The 22,587-nt window shown below is 45.8% G+C and overlaps 2 protein-coding genes and 1 long non-coding RNA gene across 5 annotated transcripts in view; 2 read left to right on the plus strand and 1 right to left on the minus strand.

Moving 5' to 3' along the window:
• REXO5 (RNA exonuclease 5) overlaps positions 1–7,572 on the plus strand; it is a 31,314-nt gene extending 23,742 nt beyond the window's left edge. The window contains exons 15-20 of the mRNA XM_081169469.1: positions 721–858; positions 1,553–1,645; positions 2,250–2,469; positions 2,712–2,920; positions 4,086–4,195; positions 7,358–7,572. Coding sequence (XP_081025595.1) covers positions 721–858; positions 1,553–1,645; positions 2,250–2,469; positions 2,712–2,920; positions 4,086–4,195; positions 7,358–7,421 — 834 coding nt within the window. The 3' untranslated portion in view covers positions 7,422–7,572. The remainder of the gene's footprint in view (positions 1–720; positions 859–1,552; positions 1,646–2,249; positions 2,470–2,711; positions 2,921–4,085; positions 4,196–7,357) is intronic.
• A 2,952-nt stretch (positions 7,573–10,524) lies between these two features.
• On the plus strand, positions 10,525–19,643 carry LOC308573112. Of its 2 annotated transcripts, none has more exons than XR_014001924.1 (2): positions 10,525–11,039; positions 19,287–19,643. It is a non-coding gene; the product is annotated as an uncharacterized lncRNA (long non-coding RNA). The 2 variants fall into 2 exon arrangements; XR_014001925.1 differs by having other exon boundaries at positions 10,525–11,018.
• DCUN1D3 (defective in cullin neddylation 1 domain containing 3) overlaps positions 18,321–22,587 on the minus strand; it is a 36,984-nt gene continuing 32,717 nt past the window's right edge. For both annotated transcript variants that reach the window (XM_081169719.1, XM_081169720.1), the window contains exon 5: positions 18,321–21,584. In XM_081169719.1, the coding sequence (XP_081025845.1) occupies positions 21,101–21,584 (484 nt within the window). In that variant the 3' untranslated portion in view covers positions 18,321–21,100. The remainder of the gene's footprint in view (positions 21,585–22,587) is intronic.

The raw sequence follows: 22,587 nt of genomic DNA on the forward strand, positions 1-22,587 counted from the left end.
CAGATTCCGCAGGGCCCTGGTCTCATGAGGCAGAGCGTTCCACCAGGCCGGAGCCAGCGTTGAAAAGGCCCTGGCTCTGGCTGAAGCCAATCTAACTTCCTTAGGGCCCGGGACCACTAGGATGTTGCTATTTATGGACCTTAAGGTCCTTTGTGGGGGATATCAGGAGAGGCAGTCCCATAGGCACGAGGAGTGGATTTAAAAACCATGAGTGGATTTTTGGGTGGCCGTTCTGTGAAATCCTGCCTTGAGTGAGCAGTCCTGAACCAATAGGAGGGTGAATGACTCAGCAAGGCAGGCACTCAACCTGGCTGGTGTTGCTATGGTAACCCAGTGCACCTGGCAGCCTTATCTCAAGAGCATCCAGACATGGAAAATGTGCTCCTCAAAACACGAGCCCAAGCACTGTGTAATTTAGCCCATTATTCACATTACACCAACAGAACATATCGCCTTGTCCTCCATGATTTTGTCTAATCCTCTTTCAAACTATCCATGTTTGGGGCCACCACTGCCTCCTGTGGGAGCAAGTTTCAAAGTTTAACTGTGTGAAAGAAATGCTTCCTTTATCTGCCCAGAATCTTCTCCCAAAGCCTTATATTTTGAGGTGGGGAGCAAGTTACTTAAAAAAAAGTTCCCGGGGGTCCAAAATGCAACCAGCCTTGTTCTGGAACAGAAGTGAAAAACTAATTTTGTTTTTAAACCCTTCCCTTATCGCAGTTGAGGACCAGGCTGGCCAACATGCTGACACTCTATGCAGGCCCCTTTGCCAAAGACTTCTGCCTGAAGTCTCTGAAGAGAACCTTCAAGAAATACGGCCATGTTCTGTCAATAAGGGCCATCACAGAAACACTTGAGGTAAATAAACAAAAGGAATTCTGCTAGGATGAGGGAGGCAGCACATGTATTCCTTCTAGTTACACCTCTTGTTGTTTTTTTACTTTTATGATTTTATTTTCAAAAACCTTGCACAGTGGTACCTCGGGTTAAGTACTTAATTCGTTCTGGAGGTCCGTACTTAACCTGAAACTGTTCTTAACCTGAAGCACCACTTTAGCTAATGGGGCCTCCTGCTGCTGCCGCCGCGCCGCCAGAGCACAATTTCTGTCCTCATCCTGAAGCAAAGTGCTTAACCCGAGGTAATATTTCTGGGTTAGCGGAGTCTGTAACCTGAAGCGTATTTAACCCAAGGTACCACTGTACTGAATTCATATTATTTTTTATTCTCAACGTTTGCCCTTTTTCTCATTTGCATTTTCTGTTTAATAATTTATTTATTTTTTAAAAAAGAAAATGCACCTGTGTTGGGGGCTCTTGTAGTGGAAAAATGGGATACAGGTTTTCTAAACACAGTTGTCCGTTGCTGCTGGCTTCATATCATGGTTTGCAAATGTGGCTTAAGCCACAGTTGGGACTCACAGGAAACTATGGTTTAATGAGCCAGGCGCGTGAGGGTGTAGGCAGCCACATGGCTTGTTCTGAGGTTGGTAAAACCATGGTTTATTGATGTATGACCTGGGCTGATCTGTTGCAATATTCTCTTTCTCTAAAGCCCCACCTCTGTATCCAGTATGAAGTGCTTGAGGCTGCCCAGCTTGCCCTGGAGAGTCTCAATGGCGCAGAAGTAGCAGGATCCTCAATCAAGGTAAGCTCGTATCTTGCCTCTGCATTCATGACAGTGTTGGGCGGAGAGCAGCAGTGGGCAAGCATGGAAGCATCTTGTCTTCCCCCATCGTAAGTCTCCGAACTCTCCAGTACTTTGCTTCGGATATAAATTGGCTCCCATCATCATCATCATCAAACCTTTTCTTGGCATCACATACAAACATCCAAAACAAATCAATACAGAATTACCACTTCCCCAGTGGCACAAAACATTTGCTAAAAGAAAGGAGGCAGAGCAGTCTATTGTCACATCTCTAGGTCTCCAGGGAGATCAGGCATCTGCAGTGTATTTCAATGACAAAAAACGATGTTAAGCAAAATATTTCCACAGTAGACCTGCATGGAGCCACTCGCCTGCGGCGCATACAAATTGCCTCCAGGTGATCAGGCTGCGAAAGAAGGTGTGTGTCGGGGGGGAAACCCACCCTTGGCTCTGACCTGCATCTTCCAAATTCCTCTAAAGCATTTCATGCCCATTGGAAGCCCACCAGCCCCTTAAGTAATGCCCTCATTCACACAGGATAGAAGGCCTCTGGACTGCAGGGTGCCAGGTGATGGTCTGTTTCTCCTCTGGTGCCTTTCAGCTTCAGAGACCCGTCACTGAGGAAACACTCGATTCTGAGGTGCTGGTGAAGGAGCTGGAAAGAGATGCAGACAATGAAGGCGTCCTTTATCTGGCAGGATTGGGGAAAGCCCAGAGCGAGGCAGGCTTGCGGGAGAAGCTGGGTTATTTGAAAGACCTAAATGCAGTTTTCCTGCCAAGGGATCCCAGAACCGGAAAACAGAGGAATTACTGCTTTCTCAGTAAGTACGGCACCTGAGGAACTGGATTCTAGGCATAATAATAATAATAATAATAATAATAATAATAATAATAATAAATAATTTTATTATTTATATGCCGTATATTCCTGCAGTTTCTTGGATGAGGGGAGACAGGCTTTTGAGCAAACAAACACCATCCTGGGAATCTCCCCCAGTTAATCTTTGTTATTTGTCCTGGCTGAGGAAATAGCACAATTGATTTTTTTTTGTGTGTGTTTTAGAATTCCACACGCCAGAAAGCGCCTCCCATGCTCTCAAAGCCATAAGGGAACAGACAGCCAGAGGCAGCAAAATGCAGAGCAGGAGGGCTCTCACGCCCGCACGTCTCCACAAATGGTTTCGTCACGTGAATCAAAATGGCGGGAAGCTCCTTGCTCCACAGCCACCCCTTGAAGCTCACTTCCTGGAAAAGGAGCGGCCCTTTGCTTTGGTGAGCTTTTTGCCTTGCTCTCAACGTGTCGCAGAGCTTGGGAAAAAGGTTACCTCTTTGGTACCTTCCTGAGCTTGCAGCATTGATAACGGACTCTGCCAGTCTTGAGGACTGGTCTAGAAACTTCATTTGGTGTTGGAGGATATAATCTGAACCATCTGCACCAGCTTCCTGTTATTTTGCGTTCATGCGTTATTCATAACCTTGGAACAATGTGTACTAGAGGTGGCAAACTCACGGTTGGTATGCCAGCCCCACCCACTGACATCTTCCTGAACTGGGGTAGGAGGAGAGGACAGAGCAGGGCTTGATGGGAAGCAGCGGTGACGAACTTGTGGCCCACAAGCCTATCAGGCCTCAAGCCTACAAACCACACCCTCCTTTCCATCACCTGACATCGTAGGATGGTCAGCTGTCCAACAGACAGCCCTGCAGGGCTGCTTGTTCATTTCAGCACCTCATTCAGTGCACAATTATATTTGGAAAGGCAGAGTTGGGAGAGGAATCTAAAGGAGAATGTCTTCCTTTTTAGCCAGGACTTGAAATCAAGACATGACTGCAAAGGAAGAATCGGGAGTGAACTTGAATCAGCTGAGATCAAAGTTTTGTATGTGTGTGTGTGTATGATTTTTGTATGCATGAATGTCCACTGTTGGAGGCAATGTACAGTTGAATACCGGTGACTGTGAATTGCAAGTGTGGAGAAGGGTGTTGTGCTCAAGTTGCGCTTGCAAACTTCCTTTGGGCTTCTGGTTCGACACTGGGAGATCAGAGTGCTGCACTAGCTGGCCCGATCCTGTAGGGAGCTTCTTAATGTTCTGCCCATATGTGTGGGTGAAGGTGCAAGAGTTGGGGCACAGGGGGACTGTGCCAATTTTGGCAACACCCACTTTTGTTTGCAGTCCTCAGAGAGATGACCAACATCATTTGTGGTCCTTGGGCCAAAAAAGAGAAACAAAAAAGCCATCCCTAACTTAAATGCCCACAAACACTTAAATAATCAGTTTGTCATGGGTTCTTTTTTAATTGCAAATTTAAAGTACTGGGGACCCTACTACCAATGCTCTTTTGCCCACCGTGCAATAACTTTCTGTTGCCCTTTCCAGTGTCATTGTGGTTCTTGGGTTTTTGCTTTAAGGACAGCCTTTGTGTTATTTCTACACAGGAAGAAGATTTAAAGAAAGCCATGAAGACATTAGACCGTAGAATCAAACAGCTGCATCGGTGCTTGCCGAACCACACGCTCTGTGTTGTTTTGTTACCAGGCACAAACAGGTAAAAAACTTTGCAATTGCGTTGTGTGTTTTTTTTCCTGCTTTCACAGAATTCTAATGTTGAAAAGCAAGCTCATCATCTAGAGCACTGTCCTTCAACCTTGGGTCCCGCGGATGTTCTCGAACTTCAAGTCCCATCATCCCTGACCATTGGCTAAGTGGCTGAGGATGATGGGTTTTGTAGTCTTAACAATATCTGGGGACCTAAAGTTGAAGAACACGGGTCTAGAGCAGGGGTTCCCAAGCTGTACTCCACGGACCACCAGTGACCTTCATGCTTCATTCAGGCGGTCCACAGGATTGTCTGCAGTTAAGTATTTGTAGCAATTTTCAATTGCCTTTTTATGTTTTTCTTCTGTGGAATGCAAATTACAGCACAATGAAATACAATGTAAGAAAATAAAAGAAGCAAAAAGAAAAAAGAAAAGAAAGAAAGCAATTAAAAATCATACAGCATCTAGCACGTTGCAATTGCTACAACAGGCAGGAAAATCATTAAGTGGCCTTCGAAAGACCATTGCAGGGGGTTGGGCTAGATGACCATCAATATTCCTTCAAACCCTACCATTCTGTGGGCCTTGACAAGGTGGTGGTGGTGGTTTGAATCCCCCTGAAGAATAAACCAGGACATGAAAAGGGGTGAGAGTGGGACAGGCTATGGTGAATACAAGCAAAAATTTTATTTATTTGAAAAATATATATACAGAAAACCAGGAAATGTGAGTCTGTGCCATTTAGATAAAATGTACTAAATGATTGGGTTGGAAAAGCAAACCCTCATCATATTCAAACCAAATCTCTTTCCACCCCCCTCACACAAATTTCTTATCTCCATTTCCTCTCCCCAGCCTGGATGGGTGACCTGCTTTCATGATAAAAAAAAATCCTTCCAGTAGCACCTTAGAGACCAGCTAAGTTTGTTATTGGTATGCGCTTTTGTGTGCAATTCACACTTCTTCGGATTTCATGAATGAGCCAATAGCCATAGAGGACAGTCAAAAATTTGCACAGAGCACTAAGGTTCCAATCCACAGGGCCTCAGGGGTGGCCTGAATGAATGTGGGAAGGAAAACTGGGAAATGCCTCAGTTAGCTTGATGGGAACAAGAAGCCCTTAAAACTGACCGCAGTCCTACTGTCTCGAGCTGGTTGGAGTCTTCCGGGCCCGCTCTCAACAGCTAGCACAAAATATCATTTGCTGCTTTATGGCTTTTCAGTTATCTCCTCCATGCAAGTGTTACATGGCTTTGGGCTCCTGTTACTATTTTTCAGGGGCTTAAAAGAAAGGCAGCCGTGCACCCTAGAGGCTAGACCGGCTTGCCTGTTCTTCAGTTCACTGGGGTGTAGGGAGGAGGGGGTCTCTTGCTGCTGCTACAGTTTTTTCGCTTGTTTGCAATAATTCTTTTAATGTGCTATACCAGTAGCTATAGATCTTTCCTCCAGCCCCCACCTCACCCAGCTCTCTTTCCTGAGCTCCGCGTGCAACACCACATTAGCTTAATCAGCCCCAGGGGAGGTCTGAATGCAGGAATGAGCCCTTGCAGGCCTTTTAAAATTCACTCTGCCTCCATCCTTTGATCCTAAACCCTCGCTGCTGATTATTTGAAGCCGGGGGGGGGGGCAGTGTCAGGGAAGCGTTAGATGCTTCCCAAGTAAGTCAGTTTTTGCTCCTGATAAGCCTATTGAAAGCTTGCCAGTGTACCGTATTCCTTTTTCTTTTTGGCACCACAATACACAGCGCAAGTGGACGCGGGTGGCGCTGTGGGTTAAACCACAGAGCCTAGGGCCTGCCGATCAGAAGGGCGACATTGTTTTATTTTTACTATAATCTCAAGATCCACCAACCAGAGGAGCATAAGAATGCTGTGCCCAGAAATTGGTTTTAATGCCCAAGCTGAACCAAGTGCAATACAGTGGTACCTCGGGTTCCATACACTTCAGGTTACAGACTCCGCTAACCCAGAAATAGTGCTCCAGGTTAAGAACTTTGCTTCAGGATGAGAACAGAAATTGTGCTCCGGTGGTGCGGCGGCAGCGGGAGGCCCCATTAGCTAAAGTGGTGCTTCAGGTTAAGAACAGTTTCAGGTTAAGAACGGACCTCCAGAACGAATTAGGTACTTAACCTGAGGTACAACTGTAGTCCTTCCACACAAAACTTCCCTCCTGGTCACCCCTTCCAAGATTTCTCACCAAGCTCCAACAATTTGACATAATGGTGTGAAAAGCAGCCTACATGCTTCTGAGGATGTTGGAGACCGGGCTTGCTTAAACAGGGCTCCAGAGAATCTGCCCCGAGGGTCAAGATGGCGTAGTGGTTATAGTGTCGGACTAAGACCTGGGAGAGGGACGCGGGTGGCGCTGTGGGTTAAACCACTGAGCCTAGGGCTTGCCAGTCCGAAGGTCGGTGGTTCGAATCCCCGTGACAGGGTGAGCTCCTGTTGCTTGGTCCCTGCTCCTGCCCACCTAGCAGTTCAAAAGCACATCAAAGTGCAAGTAGATAAATAGGTACCACTCTGGCGGGAAGGTAAAAGGCCTTTCCGTGCGCTGCTCTGGTTCGCCAGAAGCGGCTTAGTCATGCTGGCCACATGACCCGGAAGCTGTATGCCGGCTCCCTCAGCCAATAAAGCGAGATGAGTGCCACAACCCCAGAGTCATTCGCGACTGGACCTAATGGTCAGGGGTCCTTTTACCTTTTAAGACCTGGGAGACCAGGATTCAAATCCCCACTCAACCATGAAGCCGACTGGGTGGCCATAGAATTGTAGAGTTGGAAGGGACCACAATGGTCATCTAGTCCAAACCCCCTGCAATGCAGGAATCTTTTGCCCAACATGGGGCTCAAACCCACAACCCTGTGATTAAGAGTCTCGTGTTCCACCAACTAAGCTACCAAGGCCCGGTCGCTTTTCTCTCAGCCAAATCTTACCTCGCAAGGTTTATGTCAGGATAGAACAAGGGATCACGTGCGCCAGCTTGAGCTCCTTGGAGGGAAAGCGGGATATAATTATAATAATAAATGACTAAATAAAGACCTTCTGCCCACACAGGGCATCTTGTTCAGCTTTCCGTTTGCCTGCAAAAAGCAGAGTTTACACAGCCCTCCACCGTTCAGCACTGTGTCCCTGGAAGGAAAGTAACGCTGGTTCCTGTCGTTTGCTTTGCAGAGGCTCCGAATCGTTCCAGGGCTTCGGCCTGCTGGGTATCAAAGGAGAAAAGCCTGCCTCCTGAGGTTCCCATTCGCCTTCACAGCTTTTAACGCCCTGGTTTTGCTAAAAGCTCCAGTGATTTCATTTAGGTCCTACATCCGGAACACCAGCAAGTCCCCCCCCCCATTCCTTCAGTGTTTTAAATATTAAAATCAGTCAAGTCAAATATGAAAGAGGCTGATCCAGTTATTAATTCAGTAAGCTGGGTCCCCCCTCACTTAACCTCTGCTAACTGCTAACCAAATGTTTAGGTGGGGAGAAAGAGCATGGAAGAAGCTAATTGGGTCTGGGTTTGGTGGAGCTGAGTGAAAATGGATTCCCAAAATTCTCCCATCTTGTTTTCGGGTGGCGTGGGTTGGAGTTTCACATAATATTCTCCAGGAGAAGAGAATTCTCCAGTACTTTGGGAAGAGGGTCAGAAATGAGACTTTCAAAGCAAGCTTCCATTCTGAGAAATTTCCACTCAGTTAATACTGGATAAAGCTATGTTAAGAGCCAACACACGGGTGGCCTAGGGCTCCCGTTGCTCGGTCCCAGCTCCTGCCAACCTAGCAGTTGAAAAGCATGTCAAAGTGCAAGTAGATAAATAGGTACCGCTCCGGTGGGAAGGTAAACGGTGTTTCCATGCGCTGCTCTTGTTTCGCCAGAAGCGGCTTAGTTATGCTGGCCACATGTCCCGGAAAAACTGTCTGCGGACAAACTTCAGCTCCCTCGACCAGTAAAGCGAGATGAGTGCCGCAACCCCAGAGTTGTTCGCGACAGGACTTAACTGTCAGGGGTCCTTTACCTTTACCTTTTTTAAGGGCCAAGATTATCTAATGGTTGGATCCTAATAGTTGTCACCGAAATTCACCACCCGGATTTTCAGGAGGCAAATTTTGAGAGGGAAGGAAGAGTTTGCCAAATATATTCTCCTTGTATGTGTGTAAAATTCGCCCAACAAGCTAAGGGTTTGCTCAAATGAGAAAATTCTCAGGACATTCTTCTCTAATAAATATTGGCCTTTGTGTGTGTGAGAGAGAGAAATTTAACAAGAAATAATGTTAACTGTTGAAAGTTTTAAACAGGCACACCATCATGTAGATAACAAAATGCCACCCACCCACCCCCGGGGCCAAAAGGTGCATGGACAAGGGCTACCCACCAATCTCTGCCTCTTAGGTCCCATAATTAAGCTTTTCATAAACGTCTGTAGCATTTTCAACACACACACACACATACCATCCAGCCTGCAGGAAGTAGCACATTTTAGAGCAAAACACTTAACTTTGCCCATGGGAAAATGGAATCTGTGATTCACACATTTTGGTCTTTTTCCATCTTCATAAAAGGAAAGGTTTCAGCTTGAGTGGGGTGGAGGAACACCGGGGGAAGAGAGAGAAAGAGAAACTCTTGCCGAGGCAGGAATGTGTATAGACTGAATTATTATTATGCATTTATTCCAAATATATTTTGGAAGCCCACATGACCATAGCCCTGGTAGGCTTGCAGCCCATTTGGTTCTAAAAGCATCTTGAGCAAAGGCAGCAGCCCCTCTGAGCATGCATAGATTGCCCTGTGCCCCCCAAAAGAGGAAAAAATAACGGGATTTAAGAGCAAAGGGCCTCTTAGGGAAACCAACTAATCTCTGAATACATGTTTTGGGGAGAAAAGAACTCTTTGGATTAGATTTGTTTTCAGGAATAAGAAATCATTGATGATAATACACCCAGTGCCAGCTCCAAGCTGGGAACAACTGTGGGCCATTGACGTTTCCAGGCAGGGCTAAAAGCATCCCCTGCCTGAAACCTCTTGAGAGCTGCTGCCAGTCCGTGTAGGCAATACTGAACTAGATGCAGCAAGGATCGCTTCCTGTGTTCCTGGGGTTGGGTGCAGGGCCAGAAATAGACTTCCTCCAGAGGAAGCAGCCACCACTTCCCCTTTGCCTAAATCCTTGCCCTCCCTCTGGGCTCAGTGCTCACAACTGCCCAGAGGGAGAGGCCAAGGCAGGTTGGAGAAGCTGTTTCATCTCCTCGCTGCTTCCACACTTGGAATAGGCAACTGAGAGGACAGTGACAAAGAGCAGGAACAATAGCCGGACTAGTACATTTCGTAGATTAGCAACAGGCCCCCAGGCGTGCTCAGCAAACGCACCACAAAACCAGCCATGGATGCCAACTGCGATCTGCCCAGATAAGACTTTTGATGCTGGTACAACTGGGTGTCTTGTCGTCTTTAGGTCTGTATTGCTTTTAAAGCTCTCCTTTTTGTGTTCCTATACACATATTGATGTTTTGCAAGAGGGAGGTACGTAAATACACTTTTATGAAGAGATAGCTAGAACAGCAGCATGGGAATTGGGGGAAAACAGCAGACCTCCAGCTACTGTTAAGACTGCATCCTCCTTGACCACTGGGCATGCTGGCTGGGGCTGACCAGGATCCCACCTCATCGGCAGACCCAGAGGCTGCCTATCCTTGCAAAGGAGCCTCTGAACTGCGCCTGCATCGAAACTGGGGCGGCCAGAAAAGTAGAGAGGTTCGATGTGCAGAAAGCAGCAAGTGGGAAGAGTCAGTCTTGTGTAGGACTCAGCACAGTCTGGTTTTGAACACCTGGCTTCAAAACCTACGCAGCCGTGAAGATCAATGGGCCAAGCGCTACCTCGCAGGGTTGTGAGAATAAAAGCAGGGTAGGGGGAAATCATGCTTCAAGCTCCCGGGTGGGTGGATAGGAATCCAGACCTTCAAAGTGTTCCTATTTTCCAGGGACAGTCCCAGATTTACAGAAGCCGCCCCGGTTTCTGATCTGATCCTGGAATGTCACGCTTTTCCTTATTTTCCCTATTTTCATTGGAGAAATGTTGGCGGGTATGGAGCTATTTGACCCCCCGAGCCAAGGAGATAAGCAACTATACAACCTTTAGAAGACATCTTCAGGCAGCCCTGTGTAGGGAAGTTTTAAAATGTTTAATGGCTTAATGTTTAACAGTTTTTTATATATGTTGGAAGCCACCCAGACCAGATGGGCAGGGTAATTTTTATTTTATTATTATTATTATTATTATTATTATTATTATTATTATTATTAATTATTATTAATTATTATTAATTATTATCATCATCATCATCATCATCAAGTACATCTCTATTTTCATCGGAGAAATGTTGGAGGGTATGGAAATGTAAATAGGTCATAAATTCATGAGCTCATGACTGCAAGGCATGTTTCAAAAGTTCGGCTGGCTTAACAGTGCTTGAGCTTAGATCCCCCAAGCCACACTTCAGATGAGACCCCCCAACTCCCACTTTGGGAAGGGGGCCTGGGGTCATGAGCCAATGCGACTTCACCATCTGTCTGGCTACACATCTATGGTCTTGTCCATGTACTCTTTTTCCTGTGAGGGAGGTCATGTAACACACTTTCTGTGGAGGTGCAGACCTGGCCCAGCGACCAAGGCCCAGCTCCATCCCCTCCTGACCTAATTCCGGAACGTTCCGGGCAAACAAAAATGGCAGCCACCTGAGGGGAAAATAGGCGACAGTGAAGCGAGGAGCTTGGCTGAGTCACCGACCATTTCACCGGGTTCTCGCCAGAAATGTATTCAAGCAGCTAAATGGTGACAACATGTAACGAAAGACAGGTACATTCTGCAGTTGTGTAGGTGAGAAAATGTCAGCAGATGGGCTTTTCGCACCTGCGCTCAACAAGGTTTGCCTGCTCTAATTCCCCCACATCTCTTGCTCCCACAGAGTCATTGACCTTGGTTGCACTGAGCTATGAAGGTGGCGCATTTTGGAGGCGCAGAGCTTTGTGCAGCAGCAGGGGGGGTGACACCCCTATCCCCAAACGCATGCCAGGCTCGTAGGGCTGTATTCAGTGCTCGTAGACTGTGCAGAGTAGACTTTTGGGGCATGCTGAGGAAAAACTTTGTTGGCTACAAGACATAACCGTTGGAGGCAATGGTGGAGGCATGACGGAAACACCAGCTAATCAATGGTATTAATTAGTTGTATTTTTTAAAAGGGGGCCTCAGAACTGCATGCCATCCCAGAGTTGTGATCCCTGTCACCATTGATCAGGACAGTGGAAAGTAAACATGGAAGCTGCCTTGTAGGGAGGTTTATCTAGCCAAGTGTTGCTTACATTGACCAGCAGCCATTCCCTAGGATTTCGGGCAGGGAGTGTTCCCAGCCCTAGCCTGCATCTTGTTCATTATTATCTCTGAAAGGGAGTAGAGCCTTTAATGCAAGAGGAAAATTATGGGGGAAAGGCTGGGGTTTCCATAAGGGAACTGCTCTGGCCCCCATTCCTCACCCTTCTGTGGCTCCAAACCTATTATAGCTCTTCATTTTCCATCTCTTGTGTTTCTGCTCCAAGACTAAACTAAGAAACTCCACCCTCCATTTTACAGTAACAAAGGGAGGGGCCCAATCCAGCCCTCCTGGTTTCCCCTCAAGAATCACAAGGCTTTACACTTCCCATGATTTTGTACCAAAACATCTAAATCATTCTTGGCAATGGCAAAGTTTGGTGGCTGCTTTGTATCAGTGAGATACAAATCTAACAAACAAATCAATAAGGCATCAGGCTTCCGGAAGAGATAAATCACTGTGAAGGCCAATGGCCTCCCTCTATGAGAAACTACGAGGCATTTTAAGGCTTCCCAGGCTGTTTCTAGGCTATTGCTCTTTTGCAGCTGGAATCCAATCGCCTGTCGTCAAATTCAAGTTGGGGAATTGAAGGGATTTGGCACCTTTGCATGACAAAACCGCTTAAGCCAAGAAAAATGGGGGTGGACTTTTTGCAGTAAGTGATGTGGGGGAAACCACTGGAAAAGCAGGATAGCAATTGCTTGACATTGTGGTACCTCCCCTGCAAACAAATCTGAATCAATGCTCCATAAAGAGCGGGCGTCATGCAGCCTCTCGAGCGAATTTTGTGCAAACAAATCAGGCCGAATGCTCAATAAGCAGGTCGTGTGGAAGCGAGATGAGAGAGACAAGGAAAAGCTCAGTTGCATTTTGTCCTTCCACTTCTCCCAAGCCTTGCTGGAGGGTTGCGTGACTGGGAACCTCTTGCAAACAGACACTTAAGAAAGCCCCATTTACAGATATTTTCAGTGTTGTAGTCTTGAAATATTAAGGACTGCGCTGTCAAAGCTGATAACTCTGATGCTAGATTCCCACAGGTACAAGCAACCGTTAACCTAGAATTCTGGAACGACTTTTCCTGCAAAACTCTCACGCTTGAACCACCCTCTTTAGTGTGTTGAAGAGAAAGGCTGTGTACTCGCCATAGATTTGAAGCACATTCACCATGCCAAAGAATCCTGGGAACTATAGTTCACACCTCACAGAGCTACAATTCCCAGCGCCCTCAGCAAACTACAATTCCCAGTATTCTCAGAGTGGTGTGTGCTTTAAATCTACAGTGTGCATGCAGCCAAAACAAAAGCCAATTACGAGTGAGCATGGTTTGTTTCACCTTAGCAATGGGGCCGGCTTGCTGGATGCATCTATTCGTGCCTCTTATTGCTAAACACACCCCACAAAAATACCCCTATTTATGTATTTTAAAGCCTTAGGTTTTAAAAGACAGGGAGGCAACAGGTCGAAAGGAATTGCACAACAAAAGGGGGAAAGGAAAAGGAACAAAGGCAGCAACTGCTCTGAATTTGGAAAGCAGGTTACACAACCACACTCATGGCCAATTAACATCTCGGCAGGCCACTTGGTTCAGAAGGCAGACTGATGGCGTGCAAGACCTGCAAGACCGGCAGCCAAAAGAGCAAGGGAGACAGCACATATGCCAAGAGCTGGCACTCTACCACTTCTCACAAGTATAGTCAAATTTCTCTTTTCCCCCCACCGGAAAAATTGTTTGAATGTCCAACATTAATCCTGTAAAAGAAATGGAGCAGAGGGAAGCAGACGAGTTGACAAATGGAGACTACAGCCTAATTTGGAACGAATGTAGGGAGATTGCTTATTTTCCATCTTTTCCTTTGTTTTTTAAATGAGTTTTTTTTTTTTTTTTTTTTTTTTTGCATGTTGCAGAACTAGGGAAATGAATCAGCGTTGTTTTCCGAGAGCAGACAGGGCTGACAGACTCTTATGAAAAGCCTTTTCACTTTTCAGGGAAGACCACCTAGTTGCTATAGACATAATAATCGGGGGGGGGGGGGAGGCGTTTGTAAGAAGCCTATGCCTTTTTCACAGCATAGCTAAAGATGTAAAAAAAGCCCTGCTAGTATAGACCAGAGGCCTATCTGAGCCACCCCTTTGTTTGGTTATCTGTTTTGACACACAGACTACTTATGTGTTTAAATTAAGATGGGTGGATTATTGTTATTGTTCATGTGAGCTGATATTGCTTCTCTCTGTTACATCTGAAATTGTGTGTACAGTGGACACTCGGGTTGCGAACGTGATCCGTGCGGGAGGCATGTTCACAACCTGCAATGTTTGCAACATACAGCGCCGCGCATGCGCGGGTTGCGATTCGGTGCTTCTGCACATGCACGACCGCCGAAACCGGGAAGTAACCCATTCTGGTACTTCCAGGTTTCGGCAGGTCTGTAACCTGAAAAAACACAACCTGAAGCGTCTGTAACCCGGGGTATGACTGTATACGTATGTACATACACAAACCAACCAACAAACACACACACAAGCCCTGCTTCCCAGCAACTGTATCATATTGCCTAAGATCGAGATTTATAGCCGTCAATACTAGTAAGAATACAAGAAACATTAAGATGAGCCTGTTGGATCAGGCCCACCTAGGCCAGCATGCTGTTCTCACAGTGGTCAACCAGATGGTTGTAGTAAACCATTGAAAAACTTCTCCATGAGCACGTCTAACCCTCAAAGCTGCTGGCCACCTCTACATCATGTGCCAGTTCTTTCCATACCTCTAAATCCAAACCTTAAACTGTGCATTTTGCAATTACAGTATATGCTTCCATTTGTCTCACCAGAATCTCCTGCTAATCAGCCCCACTTTGTGACTCTTACTGAAACATGAGGAAGTTTCCATTCAAAGAAGTGTTTCTAACTTCCAAATTTTGGATGCAGCGCTCTCCCTGCCTCTGATGTTTCCAAAGCACACAGAGCAGTTGAGAGCACATTGGCAGAAGCAACCCTGATCTGATTGTGTGCAGTCAGCTTTTTAAGGTCTACCTGAACAGCAGTATACAAATATCTTCATAAATCAATCCTCTTGCAGCCCAGTGGCTTGCCAATGGCAGACAAGATATGCACAGTGGCAGAAGACCCCCCCCCCAAAAAAAAGGTGAAAATGAAGAGTATTGGTAGCAGAGTGATGTGCGTGCTTCAATTCCAGAAATTGGAAGATACATTGAACTGAAATTCAGGAGGAGCTGAATACAGGGCAAAGTGAACCCACAGGACAAATACAGGAAGCAACTGGGTAAATCCACTCATCTCTCAAATGGGGATTTGGATAGGAGCCTATATAAACCAAGGGATTGCCATTCTGCAAACACAAAAGACCTACTCCCTGTTGCTTGTATCTAGTCCGTGCTTGTATCTAGTCCAAACCTCTGACTATGGCAGTATCTGCTCAAGCCGCACATCCCAACAACGAGAAGCCCATTTAGAAATGACCCATCACATATGGTCCATGGCCAACAGTCTAATTGCTTACCTATTAAATGCCCATAAATAACCGATCCTAAGCCACCTCCACACAGATTGGGCTCCTATTGGGAACGATCATGTATGAGTATTTGTAGAAACATACGCAGCTGCCTCATACCATTGTTCCATCTAACTCAGTATTGACTGCACTGACTGGCAGCAGCTCTCTAGCAGCTTTAGACGGGCGTTTTCCCGAGCCCTACCTGGAGATGCCAGAGATGGAAGCTGAGATTGGAGCCTGCAAAGCACATGTTCTGCCACCGAAACTCTGTCTGTACAGTATTATCTGTGACAATCTACTACTATGCAGGTGTGACTGGAACATGGATCTACACACCCCTTATGATAACAGCAGGAATTTGGGCATGCAGGTGGCAGCGCCTGCACAACCTATCCCTTTGAATGACTAACGTGTCTTGCCTGGGAACCTGCTTGAGATGAATCATGTGCCAGGCATGCAAAAGCCATGCTGCGAGGATGCTTGCCAATAGCTTGGCCTACCAGGGAGCCAGCATTTAAAATGGTACCTCTGGCCAGGCTTTGTGGGTGCAGCATGGGTGTAACTTTTGGGTTTCCAAGGATGCCTCACTGCTGCCCAAGTTCCGCTCCTCTTACCTCGGGAGGCCTTTGTAAGCCACACTGCCGTGCCATCTGTAGGAAGCGTAAATATTTCATTACCAGGAAGCGGGGAGGGAGAGATAAAAAATCACATTTCTGGGAAAAGGCAGCAGGATGCCACAGAAACTACAGCCATCAACTCATTTTCCAGCTGATAATTACCACGACTGTGCTAAATGAGTTTCTGCAGCCATTTCACTCCAAGTTGTGGAAGATTTCAAATCAATACCTATTTTTACATCAGCCACATTTTTAAGTGCAGTGGTACCTCGGGTTAAGAACTTAATTCGTACTGGAGATCCGTTCTTAACCTGAAACTGTTCTTAACCTGAGGTATACCACTTTAGCTAATGGGGCCTCCCACCGCTGCCACGCGATTTCTGTTCTCATCCTGAAGCAAAGTTCTTAACCCGAGGTAATATTTCTGGGTTAGCGGAGTCTGTAACCTGAAGCGTCTGTAACCCGAGGTACCACTGTACTTGTCAACATCATGTCCATTCATCACCCAAAGTTTACATGTCTAAAAGATTGTGTAAAAATGAGAAACATGCCTTTTATACTTGGCATGAGAGATTCACGTTTCAGCAATCAATCAAGCTTGCCTCTCAGCTCCACCCCTTCAGAGCAGCAGCATGTCTGCAGATGCCACCATCCCTGACAACCAGCTGTGCTCCCTGGGGCTGATGGGAGTTGGAGTCCATCCATGCAGTTTTCCACCCCTGTCCCACTGGCAAAAGTGTACAGGAGCTGCTTCTTGGTGGATTAAAGTGCCCCTCCATAAGCTACATTTGACACGTTAGTGGGCTGGGGAGCAGGAAGAGAAATTAAGACACTTAAACTTGGGAGGCACACAAGACACATGCACAAGCCGGTGTTCATAGAACAGAGGGACATCCTCTGGGCAACTGCAGAATATCTGTTCATATTGCCACCCTCCACTTTTCTCAGTATGGCTAGAGTTCAGGAACAATTTGTTTTATGGGCAATGATGTTTCTTCATAGATTCTGTGTCAGCTCACAGTTAGGTTGCACCAAAGAATCCTAGCACATCATTAGTCCCACTCTGTGGAGGGTGGCTTTTAGGGCTGGGTGTTATATCGATATATCGCCCAAAACTGGTCCACATCGTGATATCAGTTCAATTAATTTTTGACCTGGCAATGTATCTTAAGGCTGGGCGATGTATGATCCAAAATGGGTTTGAAGTCCATATTGTTATATCTGTTTCATAATTTTGACCTTGCAATATATCAAGAATCATGGTGTGCATGTGTGCTATGCAAAAATCACAATGTGGGAAAAACCGTGAAGCCAGCCAATGCCTCTACAAAGCTCCCTCATTTCAGACATCATTATATATCAGTATATCACAATGTTTACCGGGCGATATATCACAATGCTGAAAACCAGATTATCACCCAGCCCCTGTGGCCTTGCTCACATACCGGCAGAAAGAAGGGCAATGAGAAACGCCATATTGCATGGAGCTACTGTTTCTTCTGGGAATCGTAGTGTGGTAGGAGAGCTTAATTTGCGAGCGCTCACTAGATAAGGCCAAGGACAGGGAATCTGTGGACCCTTCAAATACTGTGGGCTAGTTTATCTTCAATCCTCTCCAACCATCTGATCCCTGCTCCTGACTCACACAAGCAAGCAACTCTTAGTTATGGAGAAGTTTTGAAGCAATCTGGGCAAATGTTTTTTTTATTTCTGGGAGCCTGCCCTTATTAGTGGTGGCTACATGGGGTTCTCTCTCTCGCTGGCATTTATCTCAGGAGGCTTAAAGAGCTTAAAGCAGGGGTCAGCAAACTTTTTCAGCAGGGGGCCGGTTCACTGTCCCTCAGACCTTGTGGTGGGGCTGGACTATATTTTGGAAGAGAGAAAAAATGAACGAATTCCTATGCCCCACAAATAACCCAGAGATGCATTTTAAATAAAAGGGCATATTCTACTCATGTAAAAACACACTGATTCCTGGACTGTCCACGGGCTAGATTCAGCCCCCGGGCCTTAGTTTGCCTACTCATGGCTTAAAGTGTTGGTGGAAGGTAAATTAAATCATGCAATGGAGCCTCTAGGAAGAAACAGTGTGGGGTGTGGGGTAGCACCGGCGGGCAAGGAGAGATTCTCACCTCTTAACACTTGTGGCACATTATCTGGATGCAGGACTTGTTGCCTGACCAGAGGGAGGGATGTTCCAAACCTCCCCCACTCCCAAACCTCTTTAGAACTGGCTGCTGACTAAAATAGGTCTTCCCAGAACCTCTGTAGACAAGAGACTCTCAAAGGCACAGAGTTACTGCCATTCATTATGTGTTTAATAACCAAGGCTTCTTCCAAAAGCCTCTGTGGGCCAAACCTTCAAGCAGGTGGCTAAATACTTTGCAAGGTCAAGCGAGAGGGTGCAGGGCCCTCGGGAATGAATTAACACACCAAGACAAAAGGCACCCCCCCAAAAAAAAAAAATTTAGGCACACAATTTCCTTTGTAATAAATAAATAATAATAACAACAACAACAATAATAAAGAGGATATTGAACGGAACACACATGCAGCCTTAACCCTGAAGGGTGAACTTCCTTGTCTGGACTCAAGAGCAGGGGTCTGAGGAGTTGGCAGCCACTAAAACCAGCTTTCCCGTAAAAACAGCACTCCTGGTAGCGTTTGCACAATTTTAAAAAGGTGTTTTAATGCAGTCAATATTCATCAACAAACAAATGGATGTCAATTCCTGCTCCTGACAGGCGAGAGAGGGTGTGAATTTAAAGTATTTTTATTTTATTTTTCTTATCCAGCTCGGGATTGTTGGCAATTTCAGATCTAGAAGAATTTGTCTTGATGGAATTACTAATTGGGATAATTCAAGTGCACCCATGCAAACTTCCTTAGGAAAGGGGAAAGGGGGGATACTAGAGAAAGAAAGGTGTGTGTGTGTGACTTTGAAGTGATTCTCTTGCATGAAGAGCTGTAGCGGTGGAGGAACTGAGCTAGCCTGCTTTTGCACATTGCATGGTTACAGGGCAACTGCAAAGACAGGAGTGGGTGGTCTTCAATGCCCCTGCCCAACCTACCACACAATCGGCTTTCCCATTCGTCACAAGCTACAGACAATGGGATGTTTCGGTAGATGGACTACTTTTAAAAACAAAGCTCGAGTGAGTCTGTTACTCGTTAAGCCAGGCTTCGTCAACCTGCTGTCCTCTGCATGCTGGACCATACCTCCCACATGGGATTTGTAGTCCTACAAGATCTGGAGGATACAAAGTTGGGGAAAGGGTGCATTAAGTATGTTTAAAGGGGGGGGGGGAATAAAACCTACTTTTGTGAGCCTTCACTGAGTGACTGGATATTTTATAGATTTATTTAAAAAAAGACAGCCATATGGAGGCGAGGCTCACTTCAGGTGAAAGCCTCAGCAACTATTCCTTTCCCCAAGTTTTAAAAATGTTAACATTGTTTTTCAAAAATCCAGTTAACAACATAATCCGGCCAGTGTTAAGGAGACTCCCTTTTTTTGGTTACAACAGTTGAAAGCGAGCAAATCATCCCTAATACAGGTGAAATTTAAAAGAAATCCACCCCAAAATAAGAGGCCTACCGTGCCACTGCTAAATATTATTCCAAAACAGGGTTCCCTCCACTCTGGTTAATTCTGGGCCTTTTCGACAGCAGCAGATGAAACAGAAATCCAAGCTTTTGCTACCTCTGAATTTCTATGTGAGCCAAAGGAACATCTGCCGAACTACCTGGCCAGGCTGCTGCTAATAAAGACACAGGAAGGCCCCAGGAGAAATCGTATTCAGCTGGAGCTCATTTCTTTGAGCAGAGAAGAAATGGCCACTACTCTGATTTCAAAACCAAAGGCTTGTTTGTAATTGCTGTTGTTTTAAAACACACCCTCTTATACAGATAGTTACCAGCCAAACAGGGTTGACACTTTTATCCAAGAGTCAAATATATAAAATTAAAGCAGAGTTTTTATTCAAGTTGTGTGTGTGTTTGTGTGTGTGTGTTTTTATTATTTCCTTGGAGGGTAAACATTCGCCACTTCTCTCGAGGTTCATGCTCCTGAAAGAAGAAGAACCCCCACCTTTGGCTTTTCAGTCAAGCAAAAGTGCTTTTGCACGGCCGTGAAAATACAATCCCTTGGGGATTTGGGGAGCGGGCGGGTAGAGGAGTGACTACAACCTTATAACCGAGCTAGCAAAGCTCTTACACCCTTTACGCACAGCGAGGGATGGCCAGTTTGCAGCCGGAAAGTGGCAAGACCTATCGTTCACACAAGTAGCCCACATGAGAGGAGAATCCCGTCACTTAATGCTATTGGAAAAGGGCTTGTATTAGCACCATCCCTGAAAGGCTGCCTAGTTTGGGCGTGGGGAACCTTTAGTGCTCCAGATATTGCTAAAATACAGCTCCCATCATCCATGGCTGTGCTAGAGTTGCAGTTAAACAATATCTAGAGGGCCAAAGGTTCCCCACTCCTGGCTTAGTTTTCACCCCCTTATAGTACATGCTTGGCATCCTGTCGGTGTGAACAGAGCTTATGTGCAAAGCTGCCCCAAATTATGGCAGACTTTTCTATTTCGGGGGTGGAGGTGGCGGAGAGTGGAAGGCAAGAAGTAAAAAAACAACAACAGCCCTCTCTACCAAACCATGTACTGCTCCCTCTTGCCTCGGAACCAAGGGTTCAAAAAAGGTTATTACTGAATTCTCAGCTGACTGGCAGGTACAGAATACTCTTTCAGACAAAAGTAAGCTTTTTCCCTCACCCATAAAAACCAGGAGCCAAATTAAAGGAAGCTAGCCATGCTACAAAAAAAAGGAAACGATGCTGCTTTCATTGGCTTTCAGAATCTTTTTTTACCTGGGAATTAAATGCATTTGTAGTTAACAGTTAACACTGTTAATTCATCATGGTATGAATCTTAAAATTATCACAACCTTTTTAAAAAAAATTCAACAATGTAAACAGCACTACACACAGTATAGACCTGCTCTGAAATATATACACACACATATATATATACACACACACATATATATGTATGTATATTTGCAGAACTTCAATCTGGCACTGTATAATTTAGCGATGTTAATTTAACCTCACAAAAAGTTTTTTTTTAAAGTTGTGCAACCAACATCAATCTGCAATGTTTTTTGTTTGTTTTTTGAAAAAGAGAAAAAGAAACCATTTAACTTGCAGCCAGGGGGTCTCAAATATTTCAGGGGGCAGGGGGGAAGAAGAAACGAGAAGAACCCAAAATTCAAAAGAAAGTGCCTAAAATATGGATACAGCATTTTAGAGCCCTTTCAAAAATACAAGGCAGAGAAAGGTGTAAAGTAGAAAAATCTGGAGCGTCTGTAAATTCCAGAGGAGTCCGGAGCTTATGGGTAATGAAAGGTTAACAGGTTACGGCTGTTTTCGCTGTGTTAAATGGCACTAAGTATGGTGGTCTATACACAGGCTTGCTGTCTGTGAAGCTGCAACGCATTTGGTGTTCTCCTCCTTCTTCCGCCTCTCCATTTCCCATTCCACAAAGGTATCAAAGAGACTGGGCCAGGCCTCATCTTCACTGTAATTGCTGAGGTCCGGCCCAATGACCTGAGTAAAATTGAGGAACATGTTCCACGTGTCCCGGGAGATTCCCTTAATTCCTGAGGGGTTCTCATTCAAGAAGTGTAACCACTGGTCCAATATCGGGGGCTTGTTTTGAGTGAAGACTAGTTTCCAAAGGGCAATGGCTATTTCCCGATGCAGCGACCTCTGTCCCTCCTCGGAGTCCAGGCCAAACTGAAAGGTAAAACGGTAGAGATCCTTGAACTTATCTTCTTGTTTGGCTTCGTTTAAGAGGCTGGGGAACCGGGCACATATCCCATCGATGCTGTCTGCGTTTATTGCTTTGCAGCCCTCAAAGAACTCCGTCCTAGTCAAGGGGAAAAGAAGCCAGTTAGATCACCTCATTTTCTTCAGCATCAAACGCAAAAACCTCAGGGCTAGTAGTCACAGCGGCTACATGCAACTTCCTGGATCAGGGGTGAGAACTCCCAAACCAGCACTCAGAGGGATGAGTTGGGGGGGGGGGTCAAGTGGCAAGTAGAACTGCTTCCGCTGACAAGATGATCAGTAGAGTTTTGCATTCCTCCCTTTGATCCCAATTAATTTGTGTTGGGAAAGGGGGAATCATAAAATGGTACCGGAAAGAAATGCCGATTCAAACATTCTGTGAAAACATATGCATCACTGAGCATCATGCTACCCCTGAAGGAATTTAAACCCCCTCAGGCCTGCCTGTTGCACTTATTTCCATTCACACAGTTTTACACTCTATGCGAACATGCAAAGACATGATTCCCTCCCCAACACAATCTGAAGCCCAATGGATCAGTCCAGCTTATTTATTTGTTTGATTCCTTTTATGAATCAAATAATTTTTATTTGATTCCTTTTATGAATCAAGGGACGCGGGTGGCGCTGTGGGTTAAGCCTAGGACTTGCCGATCAGAAGGTCAGCGGTTCGAATCCCTGCGACGGAGATCCCTGTTGCTTGGTCCCTGCTCCTGCCAACCTAGCAGTTCAAAAGCACGTCAAAGTGCAAGTAGATAAATAGGTACCGCTCCGGCGGGAAGGTAAAAGGTGTTTCCGTGGGCTGCTCTGGTTCGCCAGAAGCAGCTTAGTCATGCTGGCTCCTTCGACCAATAAAGCGAGATGAGCACCGCAACCCCAGAGTCGGCCACGACTGGACCTAATGGTCAGGGGTCCCTTTACCTTTACCTTTTTATGAATCACTGCCTTTATAATATATTAAGTGATTTACAGTTAAAACATCAGCAGTGAAAACAATTCCATACTAAAACACACACACAGAGAGAGCGAATTCCACACACACACACACACACACACAATTAAAAACACATACATAAGGCTGT

Source organism: Podarcis bocagei (genome assembly GCF_964188305.1).
Source record: "Podarcis bocagei genome assembly, chromosome: 14".
Classification (NCBI taxonomy): Eukaryota; Metazoa; Chordata; class Lepidosauria; order Squamata; family Lacertidae; genus Podarcis; species Podarcis bocagei.